At 31.6% G+C, this 26,147-nt stretch overlaps 1 protein-coding gene across 1 annotated transcript; it reads left to right on the top strand.

Moving 5' to 3' along the window:
* The first annotated feature begins 221 nt into the window (after positions 1-221).
* slif (cationic amino acid transporter slimfast) lies at positions 222-25,431 on the top strand. The gene is made up of 11 exons (XM_088234333.1): positions 222-457; positions 3,806-3,934; positions 6,658-6,813; positions 12,114-12,218; positions 16,567-16,853; positions 17,770-18,007; positions 19,125-19,227; positions 19,678-19,829; positions 22,599-22,747; positions 23,764-23,872; positions 24,846-25,431. The coding sequence occupies exons 1-11, from the start codon at positions 226-228 to the stop codon at positions 25,019-25,021; spliced, it is 1,836 nt and encodes a 611-aa protein (XP_088090459.1). The 5' UTR covers positions 222-225; the 3' UTR covers positions 25,022-25,431.
* Positions 25,432-26,147: the final 716 nt, after the last annotated feature.

Raw genomic sequence — 26,147 nt, 5'->3', positions numbered from 1 at the left:
CTCTCTGCTGTAACAAATTTAGATCAAAATGTTAAAGTTTATACGTCATTCGAAAGGAAATTTTAAGCTCAACAAGATCAACTCTTTTAAATGGAATTTCAAATATACGAAAGTGAGCATTTTCGACACCCCCTTATGTTCCAACCTAGAATGTTCTGAAAAAGAATTAAAAAATCTCGTTCAAAATAATATATTTCTCAATGTTTTTGTTTTCAGTAAGACGCAATGGGTTTATCGTCGTTCTGGGACGCGCTAAGGCGGTGTAAGACGCTGCGAGACGAGCACCAAGATACCAAGCTGGCCAGGGTTCTGACGCTGATAGACCTCACGTCTCTAGGGGTGGGGAGTACTCTAGGCCTGGGAGTGTACGTGCTGGCGGGCTCTGTAGCCAAGACTGTCGCTGGCCCGGCCGTCTGTTTATCTTTCCTTGTGGCGGCCATAGCTTCGGCGTTCGCAGGTTGGTAGAAAGAAGCATTAAAAGAAAATACTAATTTGACTCATGACAACTATTTCAATTATCTAGTTACTAATGTATATTTACTCAATCAATAGATAAATCTCCAAAACCACTATTGAATAGTATCATTTAAAACGCAAAACTTACGTCAAAGAGACAGCGAAACGAACGTAGAGCTTAATTCATTTTAAATCTATAGATTTAACAAATAAATAAACCTTTCTGAAAATAAAAAAATCAACATTTTTCGTCCCTTTTAAGTTTCGGCCTTGAGAGCTAGTACGTAGTACGTCTATTTCTATGCTAATGTATTTGAAATTAAAACAAAAAAACAAAATCGAATTTCTTTCAAAAATAACAGTTTACTTGTCACTACACATGACAGTTTAGACTAATCACTTTACCTTGTATATATATTTTTTTAAAAACAGATACTCCGCAATTTGAGTACTAATATATTGACCTATGCACCACTGGGTGTGGAAATGGAAATGATGATGAGTCCTAAACCCTCGTCCAGTATTCTAGTTCTATTTCACCCTTTTTTCATCCGCCTGGACACGGATATATATTATTAACATAAAAACACCTTAAAAAATGATAACAAAATAATCTTAAAATTGAAAGTCATGGTGAATTGCAAACATGAAAATACTGAAAATTTAGGGTATAATCTGAAAAATCTACTTTGACTCCTGAAAGATATTCAATAACTCTGAAAAAGTTATTAATTAATCATTTATAAATTTCAAAAAAGTAATCCATTATCAACAAACTTGTGACTTTTTAATGTTAATATTTAATGATAAATATTTTATATAATATTTTAAGTATCAAAGTGCCAAATAGATGAGCAAGATACGTAGATAAGTCTACCTTTTTTTGTGACGTCTGGTAGACATATTTATTATGTAAATTCTCAAATTGTCAGACTAGACCGTCTTGGTATGGAAAAATTTAAAAATTCGTACAGCAATAAAATCAAAACATCCTACGATATGCAAAGGCTGTTACTATCAATGACTTTTTGTATTTTACTTACCTACACTTTAATACAAGCTATGGTTTACTAAAACTTTTGGCCTAAAACTGTTATAATTAAATTTTTTTATTATTATGAAAAATCGGGTAAATTTTTAAAAAGTAATTACATATTATACAATTACAATGTTGAAATCTTAGAGTATAGATGTATATACTCTAAGGTTAAAATATAACATTTAAAAAAAAAACGTTAAATGCATGCAAGTTAATTAAAATATTTTTTCTAATATTTTATTATAAATTTTATCAAAAAATATAAACAATAAGGAAATATCACTTTTTATTTTATTTTTATTCTTAAAGTAATAAGGGTTTATGAAATACAGTAAAAAAAAATGTTACTTATTAGTAGCATAAAAAAAAATTATATTTGTAATTCTGAATTCCCGCAAAAACGGTAATTGCATTCATTGGCCACGCCCCTAATACGTCACGATTCATGTTCATTTTTAATTTTGTTCCAAAGCATTCAAATTTTTATGGAACATCGTCACGAATCTTGACGTCACAACTATCAATGCCAAACATGTCGCGTTTTTTTAGTGACATTTTCATTATTATTTTCTTTTTTTAAATTATATGTATATGAAAACATTTCTGCACAATATCCATATTGATTTTGAAAATACAATTAATTAATCTAAATGTATTTTTATGTTTTTATTGGTATTCGTAGTAAGTGATATTTCCATATTGTCAAACAATCTCCCTCTCTAAACACGACCATTTTAAATGCCAAAATAAATAATATACATAAAAATGTTTAAAAATTGTAAAACTTTTTGATGATGTAAAAAAACAGACATTATGAATATTTAAAAAAACGTCACCTGGAAAACAAAAAAACGAATAAATATAAAATTTAAACAATCAGAGAAAAAAAAAGCGTTAAGTATATAAAAATAATATTAAAATTCCTAAATCCCACACAAGTCATGGTCAAAATAGCTTTGTCTTCAAAGGTGTAAAAAATCATAATAATCTTCCCAATCAACTAAAAACTATTAAAAATAATATATCAATAAAAAAAATTTAAGTCAATCTAAAGAATTTTTTTAACACGTGTAAAAACGACACTAAATTTTAAATAGTATGAACGTATTATTGTTTTATGTTTTTTCTTTATATATCATATGATTTTATTTTTTTCTCATGTACTCGTATTTAAAATTATATAAACTCTATAACACGTCTGGTTATATTTCAAAGATATTTATTGATTCAGTTCATACTTTACGTACAGTACAAGCACTAGGAAATTAACTTAATACTATTGTATGATACAACGATATTTCGTTGGTTACACGGGTTGACAAGCACTGATTTTACCGATTGAGAGGCAGCGGAATTGTTGTTCACAACGGGGGGGTGATCTTGGATTCCGGGTGGCCAAAACCCGCCTTATAAAGACCAGAATCAAGGGGGGAGTGAGAAATTTAGGGGTCTTGCGGGGCATGAGGTCAGCGCGGGTAGCTGGAGGGCATCGCATTGAAATGCGGCCGAATATGCAAACCTATACCATATGTTAGAGGAGTTATTTATACGTAACTATCTCGTAAGAAAAGGATAACATTATGCGAAAAAAATGTATAGGGAAAAAGTGGGTGCTATAACTCTTATATATAAACAACTACCACAGTGTAAATCACTCTCTAATCACAAGAATTAGTCTCTTTTTTTAGAGAGTTACAGTGAGAACATTTACTAGATGTGTTAAAGTAGATATGTTTAGAATTTTGAAAAAACATGTACCTTTTATGAAATTTATTGATAAAAAAAATAAAAAAATAAATACACAAAATAAAAGAAGCACTACATGAAAATATGTATTAAGTAAAACAAATACATTATTGTAATAATAATTAAGATATAATCTATATCTAAGTATAAATAAAAGTAATAGATAAAGTAACGAAATACCAGTTTATACAAAACATTACAATAAAACAGAAAATAAAAACATAAACACCAATAAATTATATTGTAATACATACGGGGGTAAAAATCGAATAACCTGTTTTTCATTATTTTACCAGTACTATTATAACATTATTGAATAATAAAATTGTTATTTTAGTTTTGGAAGCACTCAAAATATTATTTCTGACCTTATACTGTCAGATTATAAATACCAGGCACCTTTCAAATGTATGTTTATTTAAAACAATTTTGACAGTTATGTTGACGCTATGAATGCTTACAATTTTGAATAGTTATTAATCTATTTCCTGTTCCGCTAGCAACAATTTTCTGAGATCGTGGACGGAGTATGGCGAACTTGTTGTTAATGTGCTAATTTTTCAGGGATTTGTTACGCTGAGTTCGCGGCCAGAGTACCCAAGGCAGGATCTGCCTATGTATACAGTTATGTAAGTGTTGGAGAGTTTATCGCTTTTACTATAGGATGGAATCTTATATTGGAATACGTAATAGGTAAGTTTAATGAAATTTTCATATTGTTTATGTTTTCTAACATTTAATTTAGGTTAAATTTTTTTCAACTGGGATGAAAAGCATTTTTAAGAAAGGAATAATTAAGTCTAAATATTTTTATTTAGGAAAAACAACAGTTATTATATAAAACTAGCGGACCCGACAGACGTTGTCCTGCCCGAACGTTGGCAAAATACTTTTTCATTGATAAGTAGGTACCTAGGCACTTGTTTATGGTTAAATTCCAAAACAAAAAAAACATATTTTTTCAAATATGGCATTCTTTTTGCAAACGTCAAACTCCGGTCGTCTCACCAACAAAGGGGTGTACTTATGTCGGAATACGATTTTTTAAAATGTATTAAATTTAATATTTTTTTGGTGTTACCAAAAATCCAATAAAAAGAAATAAATGGGTACAAATTATAAAGAATTTAAGGAAAGAATCTGATTGAGATCTACAAAAAACAAATGCTGTTTGTAAACATTCAAAAACAAACTTTTTTTAAACACAAAAAAACAACCTCTTTCCATTTTTTTGCAAATTCATTCTCCTCGAATGAAACCCTGGTAGATCGATGCAGTTATGCGCCTAACTTATTTTTAACATATTCGATTGAAGATTTTAATATCTTCGAACACGCACAGCGCAAAGATCTATATTTCTCTAAAAACTGCACGTAAATCGGTAAGGCCGTTTAGGAGAGGTACGGTGACATCACACGTACCGAGGAATTATGTAAATAAAGATTGTAAAATATAAAAAAAATAGTACAAACATCCAGTTAATGTTTTTATTAATGTAGTGAGAGAACATGTTACATTGTTAATTGTAAAGAGAAAAAATAATATATTACATAAGACACGAGAAAAAAACAGCAAGAAGGTTAAGGGATGAGGAAATAGAGTGAAGGAGTAGAGGAGAGGGATTTTCATAACATAGTTGACCGATTCAAAATGTTGATATGATAATAACATGAACATAATTAAATGTACATCAAATTATTACACACTGATAAATGAGGGCATTGGGAGCAAAGATAGCAAATTCCCGTTTAGGTGTTTTCGAGAAAAATAACAAAACCTGTTACACTAATGACAAAAAGAGAACTTGTGTTAGCAATGTTATTTTTACTGAACTTAAACTTTAAGATACTAATAAATTAGATTTAATAGAAACACGAATTCAAAAAACTTTCGCAGTATTTGTATGGCACGGCCATTTTAAAAATTTAAATCTCAAGCCTGTCATTGGTCGAATAAAATGGCTGATAGATATTGCCATGTTTGCTTCCAAACACTATTTTAAAACCATCAGAAGTAAAATTTTAAGCTTCCTTTGCAACTTAACTCATGATTTTTATAAAAATAATGTTGACAAACCACAGAATGACATCATTACCAAAAAAAATAATTTTTTGCAGGTTGCAATGTTTGCTTCTAATGCCCTCAAATGTTTCGTTTTAGAGTGTTTCAAAGGTTGTTTTTTTTTGCAATCACAAAATTTTGTATGAAAAATATCTAAATGGGGACAAAGTAAGTTTAATTTGCAGCAGATACGATAAATAAACGGTTGGCAGAGCTTATGGCCTGTCGTTGGCAGGTTTAAGGTGATTTTAAACAAAAATATGAAAACAAAACTCAGAATTTTCCTGTTTTGGGCCCTTGTGAGGTGCCAAGATTCGCATCCGTAGAGGAGAATAGGTGTTCTGCAAGCGTCTGCCTTCCAGAAAACCGTAAAAATAGGGAAATAAAGCCGATGTTCAACTTCGGGTGGATCCCGTTTAGGAACAGATCAATGATCTAAAACAAATAGAAGAAAAATTATGAAAACTTAATTGTTCTTTGTTTATAATTAAAAATCTGTGTTTTTTAGTAATTACGAATGACTGTATGTGTTTGCTAAATAAATTAAAATAAATAAATACTCTCGTATAACAACTTACTAAAAGAGTGAAATATTTTGAATAAAAAATAAATAAATTATTAGTTCTATAATAAAAAAGTTAGAAACAGCAAACTTGTTATATTGATTGATTTGGTGTTTATTTTGTAGAACTCTTAGGAGAAATGAAACACTGATTTGAGTCTACTAAACACTTTATTTTATTTTTACAAATATAAAAACAAAAATTTCGTGACGATTGTTTGGCCTTGTTAGGGCATTTTCAAACGAATGTGAAGATTCGATGCATTGAATGTCTTTATATAGTTCTATAATTCAAGGCACTTGTGTAAAACATATAAATAGTCTTATGAAATATGGCATGTACAAAATGCCATAACAAGGCGAAACAATTGTCACGAATTTTTTATACTCAAATCAGTGTTTTTTTTTTTTTAATTATTTATAAACCCTTTGATTTCTCATACTATAAGTTTAAACATGATTTAATTTAATCGATAATCAAAAAACACACAAAGTTATGATTGGAAAATAATTTGTTAAATAAATCAATAATATTCAAATATTTAGATAAAAGGGCCGGGCCAATTGACAAAGGTGGAATATTTATTATTTTTTCAAAAAAAATAGCAGAATTGGTTGTTTTGTCTTCCTTTTTTCGTGCAACTAATTTTGTCCACTTAACAAAAAAACAGTTTTAATAGAGGCTCAGAATATGTTGACACTTGAAACTTATATATTTTGTCTTGTTTCTATAAATACCGTCCATCATATTGAAATTGATCGATTAATTTATTGATGTTTTTTGAAATTTCAGGTACTGCCAGTGTAGCTAAAGGAATGAGTAACTACATAGACGCTTTAGCGGGAAACGCCATGAAAGAGAGTTTTGTATCCGTCATGCCTATGGACGTCAGTTTCCTAGCTGAATATCCTGACTTTTTTGCCTGCCTTTTGGTGTTCATTATATCGAGTAAGTAGAATAATAACACTGCCATGATTCGTGATAAATATAATCAAAGGTACGGAAGGACAAGGGCATAAGGGGTCATTTGCCTTTAACATTTCCTGAACCGAGAGGCAATAATTATTACTATAATCTATTCACTGACCTTACTCCAAAAAAGCCTCCGGCTAATATTTCCTAACTTTTATGAAGCTACCTAAATATTATATTAATTACACATGAAGAATGAAATTAACTTTCAAGATTCGAAATATTTCACCAGCCAAAGGATTTTTAGAAACATTTTTTCTTTTAACATGTATGTTCAGCTGTATGCATAAAAATAAATTAGAACACAATATGTAATTATCTTTTACGAGATTTACGAGATCAATTACGAGATCTCTTTTTAGTCTAGTTGTACCAACATTAAAAATAAATATGGACAGCTAGCATTAATGAAATTACATTACTACTTCTCCTACTTCCATCACGCCATTTCCCCGTTGGTAGGCAGAGAGAATGGACCGCCACACACGTTTATCCTGGCATACATTCCTAGCTTCTTTCACACCCATTCATCTTGTCATGCATGACCTTCAGTTTTGCCTGCTTCTGATACGACAAGACTCCAGATTTTGATTTATCTGATCATAACACGTCTTCCTTGGTCGTCCTCGACACACGTTACAGTTCATTCTCACCATATATACCTGTTTTACCATTCTTTCGACATGCATTCGTTCCACGTGACTAAACCATCTCAGTGACCCTTTCTTAATCTTATCAATTATACCTGACTCAGATTTACACTCTCTAGATTACATTAAAATATTTCATTTTATTTATTTTTGATGTATTTATTTACAAACATGAGTTTATTGTAAATTATTTGAAACATAAAATAATAATGCCCTTTTTGTAGTATTTGACTGAAAACATATGAGAAGAACACTGTAGCATCATAGTTATTGCAGTGTTCTTCTCGATATTTTACTCAAATGATTTCTAAAAATACTGAAGTTTGTGGTATATTGCTAAAAAAATCGAAGAGATTCGTCAGTGTTCTTCTAAGAAAGAGAAAAAAATGTGCTTAAACTGCATTTAAAACTCTGAACAGCCAAATTTAGATTTACGACAGTGTTCCTTTAGGAGCATGACATGTTTCAATAAAAATATTACCCTAATCAATAAGTTAATAATCAACCTATTTATGTTTGACATCATTATACATGTAGTAAATAAAATACACTATCTAAAATCACAAATTTGTTAATGGGCTTAAAAATTTTAAAAATATATGGTCCATAATATTTAAAGTAATTTTAATGAATTCATCATTTTGTACCTAATTCAAAATACCGTTAAACTCTCAATGAGGAACTTTATTCTTACGGGAAATCGGATACAAAAAATGTTTTCTTGCGCGCGGTAAAAAATAGAACATTAAGTTGTATGGCAAAGTTTCTTGGAATTATACGAAAAAAAATATGATAAAAACGCACTAATTTGATCGACGTCACTAGTTCATATGAACCAACCAATGATATAAGAGCTGGAAAGGATATCCGTTTGGCTTACCTTAAACGATCCAATCGGAAGAACTAACAGAGAACAGCCTCTGATGTCACACGCGGAGTTATTTCAAAAGTATAAAACTCTAAAAGCAATGAACCGTTTGGAGAAGATTTGGCGAGATCGAGGTATATCAATAAACACAAAAAAGCGGTTGATGGAAGCCCTGGTATTCTCCGTTTTCCTATATGGGGCTGAAACGTGGACAATGCGTGCCTACGAGAGGAAGAGGATCGATGCATTCGAGATGTGGTGTTGGAGAAGGCTGATGCGAGTGCCTTGGACAGCCAGAAGGACGAATGCATCGATACTGGAAGAGCTCCATATTACAACTCGTCTATCAGTGGTGTGTTTGAGAAGGACACTGTCTTTCTTTGGACATATTGCTAGACGTGAGCCAGACAATCTGGAAAAGGCAATAATGTCTGGCCGAGTTGAAGGTAGGAGAAGCCGGGGTAGAATCCCATATAGATGGACTGACCAAATAAAGGTGGCTACGGGGCTAAAATTTAATGAATCAGTACGTCGGGCTGAGGACAGACTGGAGTGGAACAGACTAATTAGAAGTGTTCATGGTGATCACAACCCTCAGCATTGAGGGACCGACTTTAAAGAGAGAAAACTCTAAAAAATCAAAGCGCTGATAATACGATATATAAAAAATAAATTTAAAAAAATTACTTCGTTCAATAGTCTATTAATAAATAAAAAATAAAAAAAGATACTGAACTTCCTCATTAAATTTACTTTCTTTTGTTTCGATACAATATCTTAATTTCACAATAAAGTAAATAAATTGGTGCATTGTTCCTTCTATAATAAATATATTATTTATTCAGCTTTACGTAAAACCTCTTATTAATTTTATTGGAGCTGTTGATTTATGTTAATATCTAAAGTAAGCACACCGACTTGTCATCACTATTGTCATCCGGAAAATTGATGAATGAATAAAACGAGATGATAAATCCAACAGATATCCGGATTTCGCCATAACCAATATTATACGGCATTCCAAAAGTTGATGCGCTTGGCAACTGCAAGACTTGTCATGTGGTAAAATATTATTATTTAATGACACTACTTACAAGAATATTTTTATAAATGGGCAATAGCCGACTGTTACCAGCTTGTTATTATTTTTGTTATATTTAATTTTAATTTTGTTTATATAGAAAAACAACAGCAATACAAAAAAATATACACAACATTATAAAAAAAACATAAAATAAAGCCAAATCAGTTTTTCACATAAATACAATTATAAAAATCCAGTTCAGTTAGATATTAATTCATAGAAGTGCATGTGTGCGAGTTTTTTTTTGTGTGAGGATGCGTGTGTAAAAAAGTAGAGTGTGGTTTTGGTAGGTATATGAATAAGTGTGTGATTGTATATGGGTGTGAGGGTAGGTTTATGGACAGGGTGAGTGTGTGTTTGATATGAGTGAATAGAAACAACTTAAATTTATAATGTAAAAATATTTGATTTTTTTATAAAAAAACATAATTTTTTCATATTATAGTTTTTTAATTTTGGTTTTAAAGGTGAGTTTACTGCAGTTAAATATGTCTATGTTGTTGAAAAATACATTATAATTACGCGTCAAGCGAATTAGAGGAGAGTTCTGTGCATAGTTGGTGCGAACTGTAGGTACATGGAAAAGAGATAGATTCGTGTGACGGGTGCGGTAGCCAGGTACATTAAGGGCCAACTCAGAAATTATACAATTAATTTTCTTTAATTTTCTTTCACTCTTTCATCATCATTATCATTCGCTTTCCGGTGCATCGGGCACTGCATTGGTACACCAATCTCAGCGTATCTCGATCATTTTTGTTAAATCTAGGTAAGATGATCAGTTTTACGCTTCAGGTGCCAGTCCAGGGACTATAAGTTTTATAGTGTAAAAACACATTTTCACATAAATATTTCATGTCAATCATGTCGGGAATCGAACCCGAGACCACTTGCATGGTAGGCAAAACGCGCTGACCAACACATCACGAGGCCGACATCCAAACAAAAAAAACTATCCAAAAAGTAAAATATTTTTTTTGTATTTTTTTATTTAAAACATGTTAAATTGTGTATAAATATGTTACCGACGAAAATACTTCTGTTTAATCTACACATATCCACATATCCGTTAAAATAACGATCTTGCTTTATAAGCAGTTTTAAAGCAAAAAAATACGATGTTTAACGGTATCAATATTTTTTTCGCGCGACGCCGAATAAATTTTCTAGAAAGGTTTAAAATATGCAAATTTTGAAATACCCGAAAACGAGACGTTTCGCCCCCTGTAGGAAAAACGGCACGTATGACGTTTTGACGCTAAACTTGTACGCAATGTTTATTAGAAACGCAGTCGGCAGTCATAACGCGTGACGTCAAAATGACGTGTGCCAACTGCGGGCCGTTTTGTAAGTGCTCATTTTTAAACCCGAAAATGATCAATTAAACTTATTTTGAATACATTGATAGTTATATCCATAGAATTAAGGAAAGTCCAGAAACCGTATACGCATATCAAACAGAAGGCGACTAAACTACTCATAAATGAGTAGGTTTACGTTTTGACCCATTAGTTTCTTTGTAGACGTCGCTCAGTACGCAACTCCTGATTCGAATTTAACCATGCCGTGTTGTGTCCTTTTTTAAGTGTAGAAATACTGCTAGGATCTTAAAGAAACAGGACGCAATCACATTTCATGAGTAATTATCAAATGAATGTGTATGTCACAAATGCATTACTTAAAAATTTAATTATTTTTCCATCTGTCAGATTGTTGAAGAAACAAAATGGAAATTTCGTTAGTGCTACCAGGGTAGTAAATTTTTTTACACTACTTTGCTCATATAATAAGAGAAATAATGAAAATTGAACCTCGGATTAAACAACGCCGTGGTGGACACTAGACCGACATTTTCTTTAAAACATAAAATATTATTTAACATGATATAAAAATATCCGTTTTGTGTCAAACTTATGTTATATATTTTAAGTTCAAAGTTCATTAATTCAATTACTCTTATTAAATAACCCTTTACTTATCTACTCTGTTGTGTCAATCAATGTTACCGAGTGCTCAATAAAATTTTAGAAAAATCATCAAATTGTTTTTTTTTTACCTTACATTTGTGTTATGGTTATATTCTTCGCGATCTGGCAATATTACGTGGTGACTTTAAGTATGCGCGCGGCGAAAGTGTGTCTAAGTAGGAGAATTATTGGACACAGTCCGATGTATTCAAATATGATTCTACCTTCTGGACTATTCTTAATTCTATGGTTATATCATTAGAATCGTGGAAATTTGCTCTAAATATATATTATAATTTTAACGTTATTTCTCACTTGTGAAAATACCCTTTAGATGATATTATAACTCTGTTAACTTCCCATCGTATTTGGGGCCCTGGTACTCAAAATAATATGCCTTTAAATTATTTTAATTTGCGTAAATGCGAAGTATTGTACTGTTATAATTTATCGCCTACAATTATTTTGTACACGTATATTTTTTTATTACTATTTTTTATGTAGGACTAATTCAGTTCAGATCTTTGTCCTATGAAAATTCAGCATAGGACAAATATTCCATGGAGTTTGAACATAGTTGTAATTATTGTATTTTATTCATTGTTAGAAATATTTCTTTTTGAGAGCTTTTGAGAGAGCTCTAAGTTTTGCCAGGTGTACGTACATCTCTTATTTTAATATTAATATAATTTTTTTCTTATTTCCAGTTTTACTCGCCGTCGGAGTTAAAGAGTCCACAAGAATGAATAACGTATTTACAGTTTTAAATATGGCCACAGTTATAATTGTTGTCATATCTGGATCTTTTAAAGGTAAAATATATATAAAAAATTTAACATGTTGTTTAAAAACTTATTGTTTTTCGCTGACAAAATTATGGCGTCGTTGTTTCTAGCAAAAGGAATAATAGTACTAAAGGGCTAAAAGGCTTTTTACAATCGAATCTATAGTATCATTGGTATGACAGGTTTTTTATAAAAGTTTTGTCATTCTATGTTTTAAGAGCCAGTTTAAGGAGATGATTTTTTTAACGTCAGTGTTCAAAAAACTTATCAGTAAATAAATATCAATTGATTAATTGTAAAATTCCTATTATTAATACGAAGAAAAACTCTATTTCATTTTATGTTGTTTCATTTGCATTTAATATTTTAGTGTTTCTATTTGTATGTATTAAAATATTTATGGACATTGTATTAATTTAGAGCTGTAGTATGATAAAAAATAAGGAAATCATACGATTTTGCCATTTTAAAACAACGTGTTTTCAAAATCACGCCGTGAAAAAAAAAAAAAAAAGCATACTCCCATATTAGATAAAAACAACTATTTTCCAAAGTACTTTATTTATATATATATATTTTTTTTTAATTCATGTCACAAAAATATATATAATTACTTTTCGACTGCCTATTGAAATTAAGATTAAACGTATATCCGTTGGTACTCGTATAAAGACTCAGTAGGTATTAGGGCAAAATTTGTCCTAATGATTTACAGATAATAAATTGAACAGGAAAGTAATGAATTTTTTCTTCATTTTTATGTATAAATAAAAGCATTTAAATCACTTTTTTTTTTCTTAAATTTTAGGTTAAACTATTCTGTTAATAAACGTTAAAAAAATTACAGAATAGAATTTAGTTCAAATCCTTTTAGATAGAACTACGTTTTTTTTTCAAATAATATTTTGGGATTAAATATTTTGTTTCTACAATATGCTTCTAGCAAAAAAAATATGCCGTTGAATGGCTAATATGTATTTCAAAATCGTGTCATTTCCTTATTTTTTTAATCAAATGTCCAAAAACATAAATATGTTGATTCACCAATTCGAATAAAATATATAAGTTCAACAAAAATTACTATCACAAGAATAGTTTGTTTATAAAAAGACTACGGTTTAACAAAAGCGTTTTTTTTTTTTTTTTAAAGACGATGAAAAAAGCATTTCCTTTTAAAAAAAAATATTAAAAGATCTACAGTTTAATATAAAATAATTCATTATCAGTTTTATTGGTATAACATTCAAACTTATATCGAAATCATAAATAAAATACGCGGTTATAATAAAAACTTGTTAGATTAAAAAAGTACTCGTAAAAACTAGATTCCATAAAGCCATTTGGCTATTTTTAAAAACAAACCCAAGGTGACCTGATGATGCTGCTGTAATATATATTTTACAGAAATAGTAAAAAAAGCCTAGTTGCATGAGAAAAATATTCTTAAATTAGCGTTAATTATTCAATGATATAGTATAAAAATATATACATACATAAATTTACATATTAAGCAGGTACTGAAGACATAAATAATATTAAAACGAATAAAATCTTCGCATTCATAAAAAACATACGTAGAATCGCATGATCGTTGAGTCTGAAACAAAAGTATTTATTTATTTAATTGTGCAATATAGCGCTACTAACTGTCAATTACAATGCACACAAATTATATAATTAGCTAATTACAATCACGTGATAAAAAAAGCACAATATATTAATTTAAGGTCCATGAAAACAATAGTAAACAAAGACAAATAAGTCCTAATAACATTATGATACATACTTAGAGAGGAAGAGTCTGAAACTGGAAATCCCAGCGTGCAAAAGATCCACCTCTCTCGGTAGGCTGTTCAACAGACCAATCATTCTCCCCACAGACATCAACAACGGTAAATTTGTCCTTCATTCTGGAAGAACAAATTGTTTGTGTTGCCTAGCTCTGAAATTGTTGCTCGGTACATGTAATTTTATGCGATCCAAAATGTTGAGATTGTAAATTAACTATTTCAGAAGTTTAAAGGCCATCATAAGCGAGGCAATGTTCCTTCTGACCCGCAAACTTGAGATACCAAGCATATTGGTTACTGTTGTCCTCTTCGCTATACCAGATTAAATTTCCTTTTTTATATACTTACTTGTAAAAACAATTATACCACGAATTCATTCATTAGACGAACCTGTAGAAATTATAATGGACTATTTAAGACATTTTTAACTGCACGTTGCATTTGTACAGAAAATTTCTTCATGTAGTTAATTATTTGCCCGAATTCAGAGTTTGTAGTAGACCCCATGATCCATCCTCTTGTTTGACTTCTGGTAGTGTGGGTTCCTTTTGGGATTTGGCAGAATAATTTGCTTTCACAAACATTTAATCCTAAAAATATATAATTGCCTTATATCTAAGATCTCAAATTCCTTATAGAAATATTCCTTTTTATTTATGGGAAATTCGCACAAATAACTTAAGTTATTCATATGTAGTAAAATAAATGTCAGTTAATATTAAAATTTACATGTGAAAAGTGTCAAAGAGACTATTACGTCTCGAAACCGGTAGACATTATGTCGGTAAATGGTTATATGCGAATATTTACTTTTATTGGTTTCCGTTGTCCTCTTCGCTATACCAGATTAAATTCCCTTTTTTATATAACAACTTACAAAAACAATTATACCACGAATTTATTCATTAGACGTACCTGTAGAAATTATAATGGACTCTTTAAGACATTTTTAACTGCACGTTGCATTTGTACAGAAAATTTCTTCATGTAGTTGATTATTTGGGATAGTCGCTGAATGTACATCTTGAGTGGTTTGTGCTATATATATGTGCCGCATGTAATGTATATGTTTGTGTATGCTTTATATGTGCGTTCATGTGTGTGTGCGTGAATGACTCTGGGTGTGCATTCAGTATTTTGATTTATTACCAATGATAAACTTGATGGAAAACGAAAATGTTAACAATTATTCTTTTCTCACTTGAGTTTCTTATTTATTTTTTATTTTTTTCACATTTAGTGTTTAAATCTTTTGCATAATTTATAAAAACTTTTATGTTAGAAGATCATTGTTTTTAATACTTTTTATGTATGTTTTCTGAATAAAAAAAATAATATAAAAAAACAAATACCTTAAACGAACAATGATAGGTATTGCAATGTGTAGTATCCACACTCTCTTATGTACAGGTAACGAAGAAACTTCTTCTGTGTCCTCTCAACCATTAGTAAGTAAGTGGCTTCTTCGCCCCCCCACACCACCGCACCACTCTCCAGAATGCTACTTACTAAAGTTATGTCCAAAAGTTTGATGGTATTAAATTCTGCGAAGTGTTTAGAGTTATGTTTCACAAATTCAGTATTATCTTGTTATGTACATACATCTGTGATTCATTTTTTATGAATTTGTTTTATCAAATTACATCGTTATGACTAATAAAATGATGCGTTGTGCCTAAAAAGCATCTACAATACCAGAATATTGCATCAGTGGGTTTTGAATAAGTATATAGGCTCGTAGAATGATATTATCTTCATCATACCCCCTCACCATATCTGATGCTGCATAGGGCACTGTATTAGATGCGTCGTTTTTCGATAATCTGTTCCGTGAGGGAAGGTAATCATTAACTATCTAAAAACAAATACTTCACGACCTTACCAGGAATCAAACATGGGACTTCAATCATGGTAGGCTAGCGCGCCAACCACTACACTACGGAGCGGACTTATTCCCTCTCAATTCCTTTTTTCAGGATTTTTACCTGAGACTAGCTATCGAGTCGAAAATACTCGTTTAGAATTCTCGTTCTATTTCACACACAGATCATACACCTAGACACTGACTAAAATTTATATAATATTATAATAATTCCTTCCTCGCATTGGTACACCAACCACAGCGCAAATGAATCATTTTTACTACATGGAGGTAAGATAATCAGTCTTGCCAGTCCAGGGGCTATAAAATGTTCTAGTGTAAAAACACTTTTTCAAATATTTTTTTTTTTTTTTTAAATATTAGCCATAAAGTTCTTATAATTTACCCAAATGTCTCAATTTTGGTGGCCATTTTCAACGAGTTGTAAATAACTCACTATTAGAAAATGGAAGTCAAGTTAGAGTAGAGTGGGGTTCGAACCTTGTACCTCTAATCCGTGAGTCCGCAACACTAGCCCCGGGACCACAACCCGAATATCAACCATGTCGGGAATCAAACCCGAGACCTCCTGTATAAAAACCAAATGCATTGGCCACTAGGCCAAGAGACGAATGATTGATTTCAAAAACATGTTTTTTAAAAACAACCCTCCGTAATACTGGCCGTAAAAAGTTGATTTGTGTATTTTAAACCATTTTTTCAGCTGATGTTAAGAATTGGCAAATTCCCAAAGAAAATATAACCGAGGAATACCGAGCCGCAGCTGGCGAAGGAGGTTTCTTACCGTTTGGATTCGCCGGAATAATGGCCGGAGCTGCCAAGTGTTTCTTCGGCTTCGTCGGCTTCGACTGCGTGGCCACCACGGGAGAGGAGGCCATAAACCCTCAGAGGAACATCCCCATGTCCATTGCCATCTCCTTGACAGTCATATTCTTGTCATACTTCAGTATTTCAACAGTCCTCACTTTGATGTGGCCATATTACTTGCAGGTCAGCTATCGTATTTACATTATTAAATTTTTTTTTTTTCTACTTAAGTTCAAATAACTCTCTTTATAACTTATTTCCTTTGTCCATTTCCAATGCTTTCCTACTTTACTATAATAGGGTAATTTCACAAGTCAGGAATTACGTTAAAAATATAATCTGTATTTAGAGCAGATTTTTACAATTCTAATGTTATAACTATCAATGTATTCAGAACAAGTTTTCATTTATAATTTTCATAATCGTTTAATCCGTTTCATCACTAGTTCTAAGGAATAATAATAGCGTTTCAGGCGTATCTCAGGCTTTTGAGATGTGGTTGCATCGCAGAATGTTTAAGATATCTTTGACATACCTGATAACGAACTCAGAAGTCTTAAGTCGAGCTAGAACGAACAGAGAACTCTTAACCACCATAAAAGTTCGTAAAATTTATATGTGGGGCATATAATGAGTGGAGAAAAGTACCACTTGCTTCATTTAATTTTGAAAGGCAAGATTGAGGGACGCAGAGGGGCTGGAAGAAGACATATGTCCTGGCTGCGAAATATACGAGACTGGACTGGCTTCAGGACTGTGTACCAGATTTTCCAGGCAGCACAGGACAGGGAGACATTTGCCAGAGTGATTGCCAACGTTGGAGATACCTGACAGGGCACTAAAAGAAAGAGAAGGCGTATCTTAAAATTTACCAAGGAAAGTGCATTTTTTACATGAAGAGGTAGCTCATTCTAAAGTCCGGCACCTTGAATGGAAAGGAATTGCTAAAAAAATAAATGAAACAAGAATGACTTTATCGTAATATTTTTATTTTTTGTTTGGAGGATAGGTTTACATCAATAATCCCACTAATGCGCAATTTAGCTCGCTGTTACTATAAAAAATACAGTAATCATCAAATTATATATGTGCTTTAAAGGATGCTGATGCTCCATTTCCCCACGTCTTCCAAGCTGTGGACTTGCCGATAATAAAGTGGGTGGTAACAGTCGGGGCTATCTTCGCTCTGTGCACGAGCCTCCTGGGGGCCCTGTTCCCTCTCCCTCGGGTGCTCTACGCCATGGGTAAAGACGGAGTGCTTTTTAGGATACTGGCCAAAGTTAACAAGAAAACCCTAACACCCCTTTTGGCCACTATGGTTTCAGGGCTTTTATCAGGTGATGATTTTCAAATACACTTTATTTTGTGGTCGCCGGAACGTCTTTTTACACTGGAGATACTCAATCGTTAACTGTTTATTGTACCTTAATGTTATTGTTACTGTAAAATAACGATGCTGATTGTTGTATCTATATATTACTAAAAATATAATATGACGGCAGAATACTTTTAAAAATCGTAACAAAAATCATTCACTATCATTATCTATAATATTAATACTCTAGAAATTGAACGTCTGTTCTTATACTGGTGCACGGGAATTTGATCCATATTATCGTGGTATTCAACGCCAAATTACGGTCATTTTCGTAGATACATAATATTTTTGAGAAGTAAAAATTTACAGGGCTTATGACCTGTTCTCTTTGCCTAGGCGGATGAAAATACAGTTATGTTTATAAGATAAAATCAAAACCCTTGTCAGGTATTTTCAACTCGATGGCTTCTCCCAACTAAAAATCCTGAAATAGGGAATCGAGTAAAGAAACGTCCGCCTCGTAGTGTAGTGGTTGTCATCTTCGACTAACATTTTAGTAGTCCTGGGTTCGATTCCCGGAAGAGTAGTCGTGAAATATTTATTTTAAAGGTTGTTTAAAGTGCAATATTTCATTATTCCTGGACTGACACCTGAAGGGTAGGACTGTTCCCTTTACCTTCATATAACAGATGACTGAAATATGCAGCATTTGGTTTACCAATGCAATGATGATGATGATAGTAAAATATATTAGTGTCCCATAAACTCCTAATTCTTTATCCATAAACGCTTATTTTTTAAACTTCCATATTATTACATTTATTGTCTGGTAGTTTGCATATTTGCCTATCATGCTAGAGGTCTTGGGTTCAATTTAGACAAAATTGACGTGGAACATATATTTTAATGGCATATTTCAATGGCACATTTTAATTTCAAAATATTTTTATTGACGTATTTATTTATTTTAATGGTTTTTACTATGTTTTCACTGCATTTATTACTTTGTTTTTTTTTGCTACGTTTTTTTACTACATTTATACTATGTTTTTACTACATTTTTATTATGTTTTTACTACATTTTTACTATATTTTTACTACAATTTTACAATATTTTACAAATTAAATTATTCCAGGTTTGATGGCGACTATTTTCAACCTGAATCAATTAATTGACATGATGTCAATTGGCACACTTATGGCTTACACTATTGTAGCTATCAGTGTTTTAGTTTTAAGGTAAACAATTACAATTTATGTTTTCTATTAAACTTATTTTTTTAATAACAAAATGACACTTAAATTATAAATAACGGTTAAATGAACGGAAAATTAAAATACCGGACTGTGGCTGTGAAAACCATTTGAAAATTTAAATAGCGTTCCACGATATCATTTTTTATATTACTGTGAAACATTTCACAATATTATTTTAATAATCTGAAAAATAAATAGAATAACTGTAAAAAAACAATAGTGTTAATGTAACTTAAAAATTAAAATAACCCAGATTATCGCATTGCAATTTTAAAATAAAAATTACCAAGTCAACTAATGTATTATAACAGAATCATGTACATAATTCTATTTTTTATTGATTCAGCGTTTACTGGCAAACGAAGTGTACAGTTCTGTCGGTGAAAAAAAATCCTCTATGTACAAGTATATTTATCATTTATTTATTTACAGGTATGAAGAAGATACTACCTGTAGTTATTTGCCAGCAGCTGAAACGTCCGAATCATTATGGAGCGTTATAAAACAATGCTTCAACTTAAACAGACTGAAATATCCAACTGATTTGTCACACAGCATCATTAAAGCCGCCATTCTTCTTTTCTGTAAGTTATTTTAAGTATTTATTATAATTTGCCAATTATTCTCAAGGTTTCTTATATACAGGCTTAAATTACTTAACCCAACACTTGTTTTTTTATATCTTCAATTCAACTAATACCTTAGTTCAAATGTCCAAAAAACAACGCATTATATAAATTTCTAATAATTGTAATGCAGAGAATGAGGAACTTCAGCCTGCGGGAAATTAGAAAGAATTTTTTTTCTTACTCGTAGTAAAAATTAGAGCACTCAATTGCACAGCTAAGATTTTTGAAATTGTACCCAAAAAAAAAATGTTTTGAATAAAAACAAACTACTTTAAACGACGTCACTAGTTAATATGAATCAACCAATGATAAGAGAATCGAGAAAGATTTCCGGTTTACGGTAAGTTAACCGACCAATTGACTGAACTGACCAAGAAGAAGCGGAAGAAAACTTGAAACATCACTCGCAGAGTAATTTCAGAAATAATTTTGAAAAATATTTAAGAAAACTGATGGAATGGAAAACTAATTGTATACAATAGTGATGCAACGGAAGTGTCATAACGGAAGCAGAAACGGAAACGAATGCGGAAGTGTAAATACTATGGAAAAAAAGTAATTTTTTTTACAAATACAATTTTCAAACAAACAACAAAACAAACAAACCATCACGCCGTTTCCCCGTAAGGGTAGGCAGAGAGGATAGAACGCCACAACACTCTATCTTTGCATACAGATCTCGCTTCCTCTACATTCATACGTCTTCTCATGCACGCGCGCCGATTATTCCGACTTTTGACATGTCCATCTTTAAGTATTTGTTGGATTTGGTCATGCCATGTCTTTCTCGGTCTTCCTCTATTTCTGCATCCACAATTTTTAATGAAATTAATATTAAAAATTATGAAGCGGTGAGTTATATTTCTCGATTGCTTGTGACCATTCAGTCGCAATACTGCATTATTGTGAGGGTTTCGGCTAAACACCATTATCTTTGTTTAAGCGCATTGGTGTTTAAGCCTATTACTCTACCAGCTTCGTCAATTTTATTAAGGAGTTTCTGAAAGACACATGCGTTCTCAGTCGGCATAACGGTTTCGTCACTAACTTTAAATGCCTCGGCAGTCAAATCACTTCTGATCTGGCCCCATATAAGGAAATTATATGCAGAATAGAGATAGCACGATCAGCATTCAATGGTATTAAATCAGTTTTCTGCAGTGATAGTCTTAAGTTAAAACTGAGACAGAGAATGGTCAAGTACTAGGTGTGGTCAATACTGCTCTACGGGGTTGAAACACGGACTCTCAAGGAGAACTTTATGAACCGATTAGAGCATGCGCGGAAGCAGCGCTTCTGCAGCTAATCATGATGGGAAGATCGAGGAAAAGCGTGGAGTTAGAAGGCGACAGATGTCCTGGCTGAGAAACATTCGTGACTGTACGGGAGTGCGTGGGGTTTAGGCGCTGTTCCAGTTAGCACACGACCGGAATGCCTACTCTAAAGTGATCGCCAACGTCGGGGAGACCTGATATGGCACAGAAAAAAGAAGAAGTTATATTTTTTAAAAGTTATTTAGCCGCTTTTACACCTCAAAATCTGCTCCGGTGAATATAAGACCATTGCTCACTGACGACGCACAATATTGGCGCACTAATGGCACAAGATTAACATATTTAAATTTCCACCACATAAGGGGATCCTACTGTAAAGGCAATCATTTTTCTTTTTTGTACTCCTGAAACTGTGTCTCCAAAAATAGATTGTCATTCTCGTTATATGTAATGATGAATTCATCATTGATGATGACGTAGGTTTGACTTCATTCTCAATTTGAGCTCGGCACCTTTTGGGGGAAGGTATGCCGTCATCACAAGTGGAACTAGTGGGATTCTCTGGTTCCGCTGATTGTCATATTCAATATTTCAGACTTAACTTGCTCCGTAGAGATGCTGATGAAAAAACTAAATTTATATGGCGGATCTAAATACGTCGCAATTATGTATCTGTCGTCTTTGGTAAGTTCTCAATAGTTTCAAACAGGACTTGTTTATGGTTTCATAAATGCACTGAAGTTACGCATACGACACAAATTAACTACTAAAACAAACAAGAACAAAAAATCTTACGAATTTAAACCACGTCACGGCGTATAATGAAGTAAATGTAAACAAACGTGTTGCGACAAGTGCCGAAAGCACGCGCCCGGCTCGCTTGTGGTTGGCTGGAACGCCTGGAACACCCCTCCTCCGCGTAAAGTTCCGTTCGAATTTCCGTTATAAAAGTTGCGGAAACAGAAACAGAAACGCATGTCAAAAACGTGCAGAACTTCCGCAGTTGCGGAAGCAGAAGCAGGGGTCTGTTTGAATAACTTTTGTATGAACTTCATAAACAGAGAGATAACGCATACAAAGTTGCTTAAATAATTCAAACAGATGAAGAATGGGAAATTAGAAACTAATTAGGAAACATAATGCGTCTGAATTTAATAACTTTTGTAATATAGTAACTAAAATTGTTTTGGTATATATTAAGTACAATGTAAGTTATAATTAGTTGTTCAAGTTTTTTACAACTATCTAAATAAAAACATTACATTACAGAAATACAGAACTTTAAGAAATCATAGCACGCATAAGAAAATACATAAAAATTTCAAAAGCATTTTTTTGGCTAAGTTTAATAGTCTAATAATAAATTTAAAAAAAACCACTGAACTTCCTCATTACTGTAATCTTAATGACATTAATTCAAAAAAATGTTATTAATCTGTTTTAATTACAGTTTTGTTGGCAGTTGCATTATGCACTTGTCTCGTCTGGACTGATGGTATGACGTTCACAATAACGGTCACCATATTTGGAATATTATTACTAACTTCTTGGCTGATTATCTCGAGGCAACCAATGCAAAATGTCCAATTAACATTCAAAGTGAGTATTTTACCAACAATAATTATATAAACAGTAAAAAGGCTAATTGACTGATTTGCCGCTATAGCCGAAATTATGTAGTTCAAATGTGGCAATCATTTTTCTCAGAATTTTTAGGTGCGTCGTACATACGTGGATATCGGATGCAAAATTTAGCGTTTGCATAAAACAAATAAAAAAAATAGCAATTCAATAAGATATATATATAAACATATGTATAATTTTTGAGCCAGGTTGTGGTCCGTGGTAGTATTGTGGACTCGCGGGCCAAAGGTCCGGGGTTCAAATCCCACTCTACCACAACTCGATTTCTATTTTTCCAACACAAGTTATTCAGGACTTTCAGGAAATGGTCTGAAAATTTAAATATTTGGGTAAACAATAAGAACTCAAGTATTTCTCTTTCCTGAAAAAAAATACATAATCAGTCATTTGATATGTCGATTTGCTATTGACATCCAATGATTAAAAATAGAAGTTTGTTTTCGGAATCATTTTTAATCAAGGATAATCAAACATCTTGAAAACAATACTATTAATCCATTTTGTATTGGGTCTTACCATAAGCTGTGCATAAGCTGAACACCAATTTTCTTTTTTAAATTGTAAAGGTTATACGTCGTTCGAAAAAAAATTCTGCTCTACAAGATGTTGTGTTTGCTTTAACGTAACATATATTATTTTAATTGATTTCAAGCCTTCAAAATTAAAGGTCAAGTAAACGACAGTGAGCATTTTCGACATCTCTCTCTGTTCGCGATCAATTGAAAAAAAAAGCTGGTCGCGATATTAGCTTTGTGTACGGTGAAGATGCAATGGATTATTGAATAATTAGTTGTAAAATAATGAAGCACAATATATTTAATTTGTTGCCATTTTTTTCCAATTGCAGAGAATAGGAGGACACGTCAAAAAATATACAAAACTTATTTTTAGTTATTTTTATTATTTTAAATATATTTTTTTGTTTTGCGTATGTCTTTTTTATGTAGTTATTTTTTTGTTTTTATTTTCAGGTTCCACTTGTTCCTCTTCTTCCTTGTGTCAGTATTTTAATGAACCTATACTTGATGGTGCAGTTGGATGTTCAAACATGGATTCGGTTTATTGTTTGGCTTGCCGTAGGTAAGGAAACATGGATCATTATAATATACTCAATAATATACGAGTATCATATTAGAAGCGGTTTGGATTAACATTAAAAAAATATGTCGTGTCTTTCCAAAATCACGCAATTTTATTTTATCCACGTTGACAAACTTTAAATAATCAAATTGTGTTACATACATACAGCGTGTTGATTGACGTATTTCAGATTAGTTTATTTTATTTTTTTAATTTCTTGTTTATTTCTCTAAAAATATTTACAAAATAGTCTTAAATTAAAGTCCTGCTGAGTTGCATACATACAACTCGTCAGCAGGTTCTTATAAATTACATCGATTATTTACACTTAACCTACATTAACAATAATTTTACTTGAAAAACAATTACAGATTACATTATGAAAAATTAAAAACTATCACTAATACAAAAAACTTTTTTCTAATAACCATAATTTGAGCAAACGTCGCACTCCTGTATTTAGCTCAGTATTTTTAATATTGTTTGGTAACATGTTAAATATTTTAGGTATACTGTATTGCAGTGTCCTTTTGCCATATTTATTGCAGTATCCAGGAACAGCTAGCCCTTCTATACTAGTAAACCTGGAGTTGTAATCATGTACCAACTTGAGTTTATACTCAGAGTGCGACGCATGCTGACAAATTAATTTGTACCAAAGTAGAGCCCTAACAGATAATTTATTTACAGATTTATACATTAATGATATTGAAATATTGTGTCTCTGGCGGTATACATCTTTATGTAGTAGCAATTTGATCATAGAATTTTGCAAGGTTTGAATAAAATTAATATTAGTAATGAAAAAAAAAAAAATTATAAAATTATTATTTTTAATAATGAAAATACGGACTGAAAAATGCCGAATGTGTTTTTTAACAATAATAATTAACGAATTATTAGAATATTTGCCCTCGTGGTTTTGCGGTAAATACGTAAAATATTATTATTATTGACTTGTTAATTTTTTCAGGTTATGCAATTTACTTCGGGTACGGAATCAGGCATAGTTCTGAAGGAAAATACAGGAAAAGTTGTACGGAGTCAGCGGCCCAAATCAACGAAGCCTTTCAAAATGCATCCCCCCCTGAATACTGTGACGCTTTGGAAAATAAATATGCGAACGATAAGCAAAACACATCATTATAAAAATAATGTTGTATCTTAAAATAAAACTGACATTATCTCAAAACGTTAATTATTAAAATAATGTTTATGGGTACTACAGTTTAATACATTATTGATGTCACATGTGATGGATGATGTACATTTTTAATCGTGTACATAAATACAAGTGTATATTAATTGATATAAATTTATGTTAGTTTATTTACAACTGTCAGAATTTTAGCGATAGTTATATACAGTAGACGCTCTTTTAACCGGCGCCGTTTTAACCGTCTCGCCGCATTATCCCGCCTGCTTTTAGGAATGCCTCTTTTGGAGTGATGTTTGGCTTTTTCCTGTACATATTTTTTACAGTTTGTGAAATGTTAATTTTTAATGTGAGAGTTCCTTAAACAGAATAAAAGTTCTGTTTTCTTAATGTTTTGAAAAAATTATGTTTTTTCTCTTCCTTGCGAAAGTGTTTTTTTTTTATGTGTTTTCACTACCTTCTCTATAATGTGATTTTTCTCCAGCCTGGGTGTTCTGTGATGTAATTCACCACTGTAAGTGAGCCTCTTGGCCTGGTAATAAAATAAAATAAAATAAAATAACCGGCGTTTTTGTTATCCGGCCCCGGGCCCGTCCCGTCAAGGCCGGTTAAGAGAGCGTCTACTGTAATTTTAATATGTACATTGAAAATAAAAATGCTAACTGAAATAAAATTTTGATGCCTTGAAAAATCAAAACTTATTAGCATTATTAAGTCGAATCTTACAATAAAAGTATTTATATCTGAAAATATCTAAAATGTTTTTATAATACACATATTTACATTTATTCTAATAATAAGAAAACATAAATTATAGTAATTGGTATTGAATACTATATTGAATTGGACAGTATTATTATTGGTATTACTTATTTCATAAAGTTTTTTTTAATTGTAAGAAGCGCAAATTTCTTATAAATCAAATAAGGTCTTATATAAAATTCTAAGCTACCTATTTACGAGTAATAAGCTTGCCAGTTTTTTGCGATTAGATAAACAATAAAATATATTTATGTGCTTCCTGTTTGTTTTTTAGTGCATTATCAAAACTAATCAATGAGGAAGTTCAGTGTCTTTTTTATTTTTTTATTTGTTAAATGAATATTAAACTAAGCCAAA

Source organism: Micrasema longulum, unplaced genomic scaffold, assembly GCF_059751315.1.
Source record: "Micrasema longulum isolate JH-2025_06_02 unplaced genomic scaffold, ASM5975131v1 h1tg001225l, whole genome shotgun sequence".
Lineage (NCBI taxonomy): Eukaryota > Metazoa > Arthropoda > Insecta > Trichoptera > Brachycentridae > Micrasema > Micrasema longulum.
Note: the sequence above shows the minus strand (reverse complement) of the source record. Positions and strands in the feature narration are given on the sequence as shown.

Coding starts and splice junctions, on each gene's coding strand:
- slif (XM_088234333.1), top strand. CDS start 226: ATGGGTTTATCGTCGTTCTGGGACGCGCTAAGGCGGTGTAAGACGCTG. Junction 18,008..19,124: donor GGTTTCAGGGCTTTTATCAG/GTGATGATTTTC, acceptor AAATTATTCCAG/GTTTGATGGCGACTATTTTC. Junction 19,830..22,598: donor AGCCGCCATTCTTCTTTTCT/GTAAGTTATTTT, acceptor TTTTAATTACAG/TTTTGTTGGCAGTTGCATTA.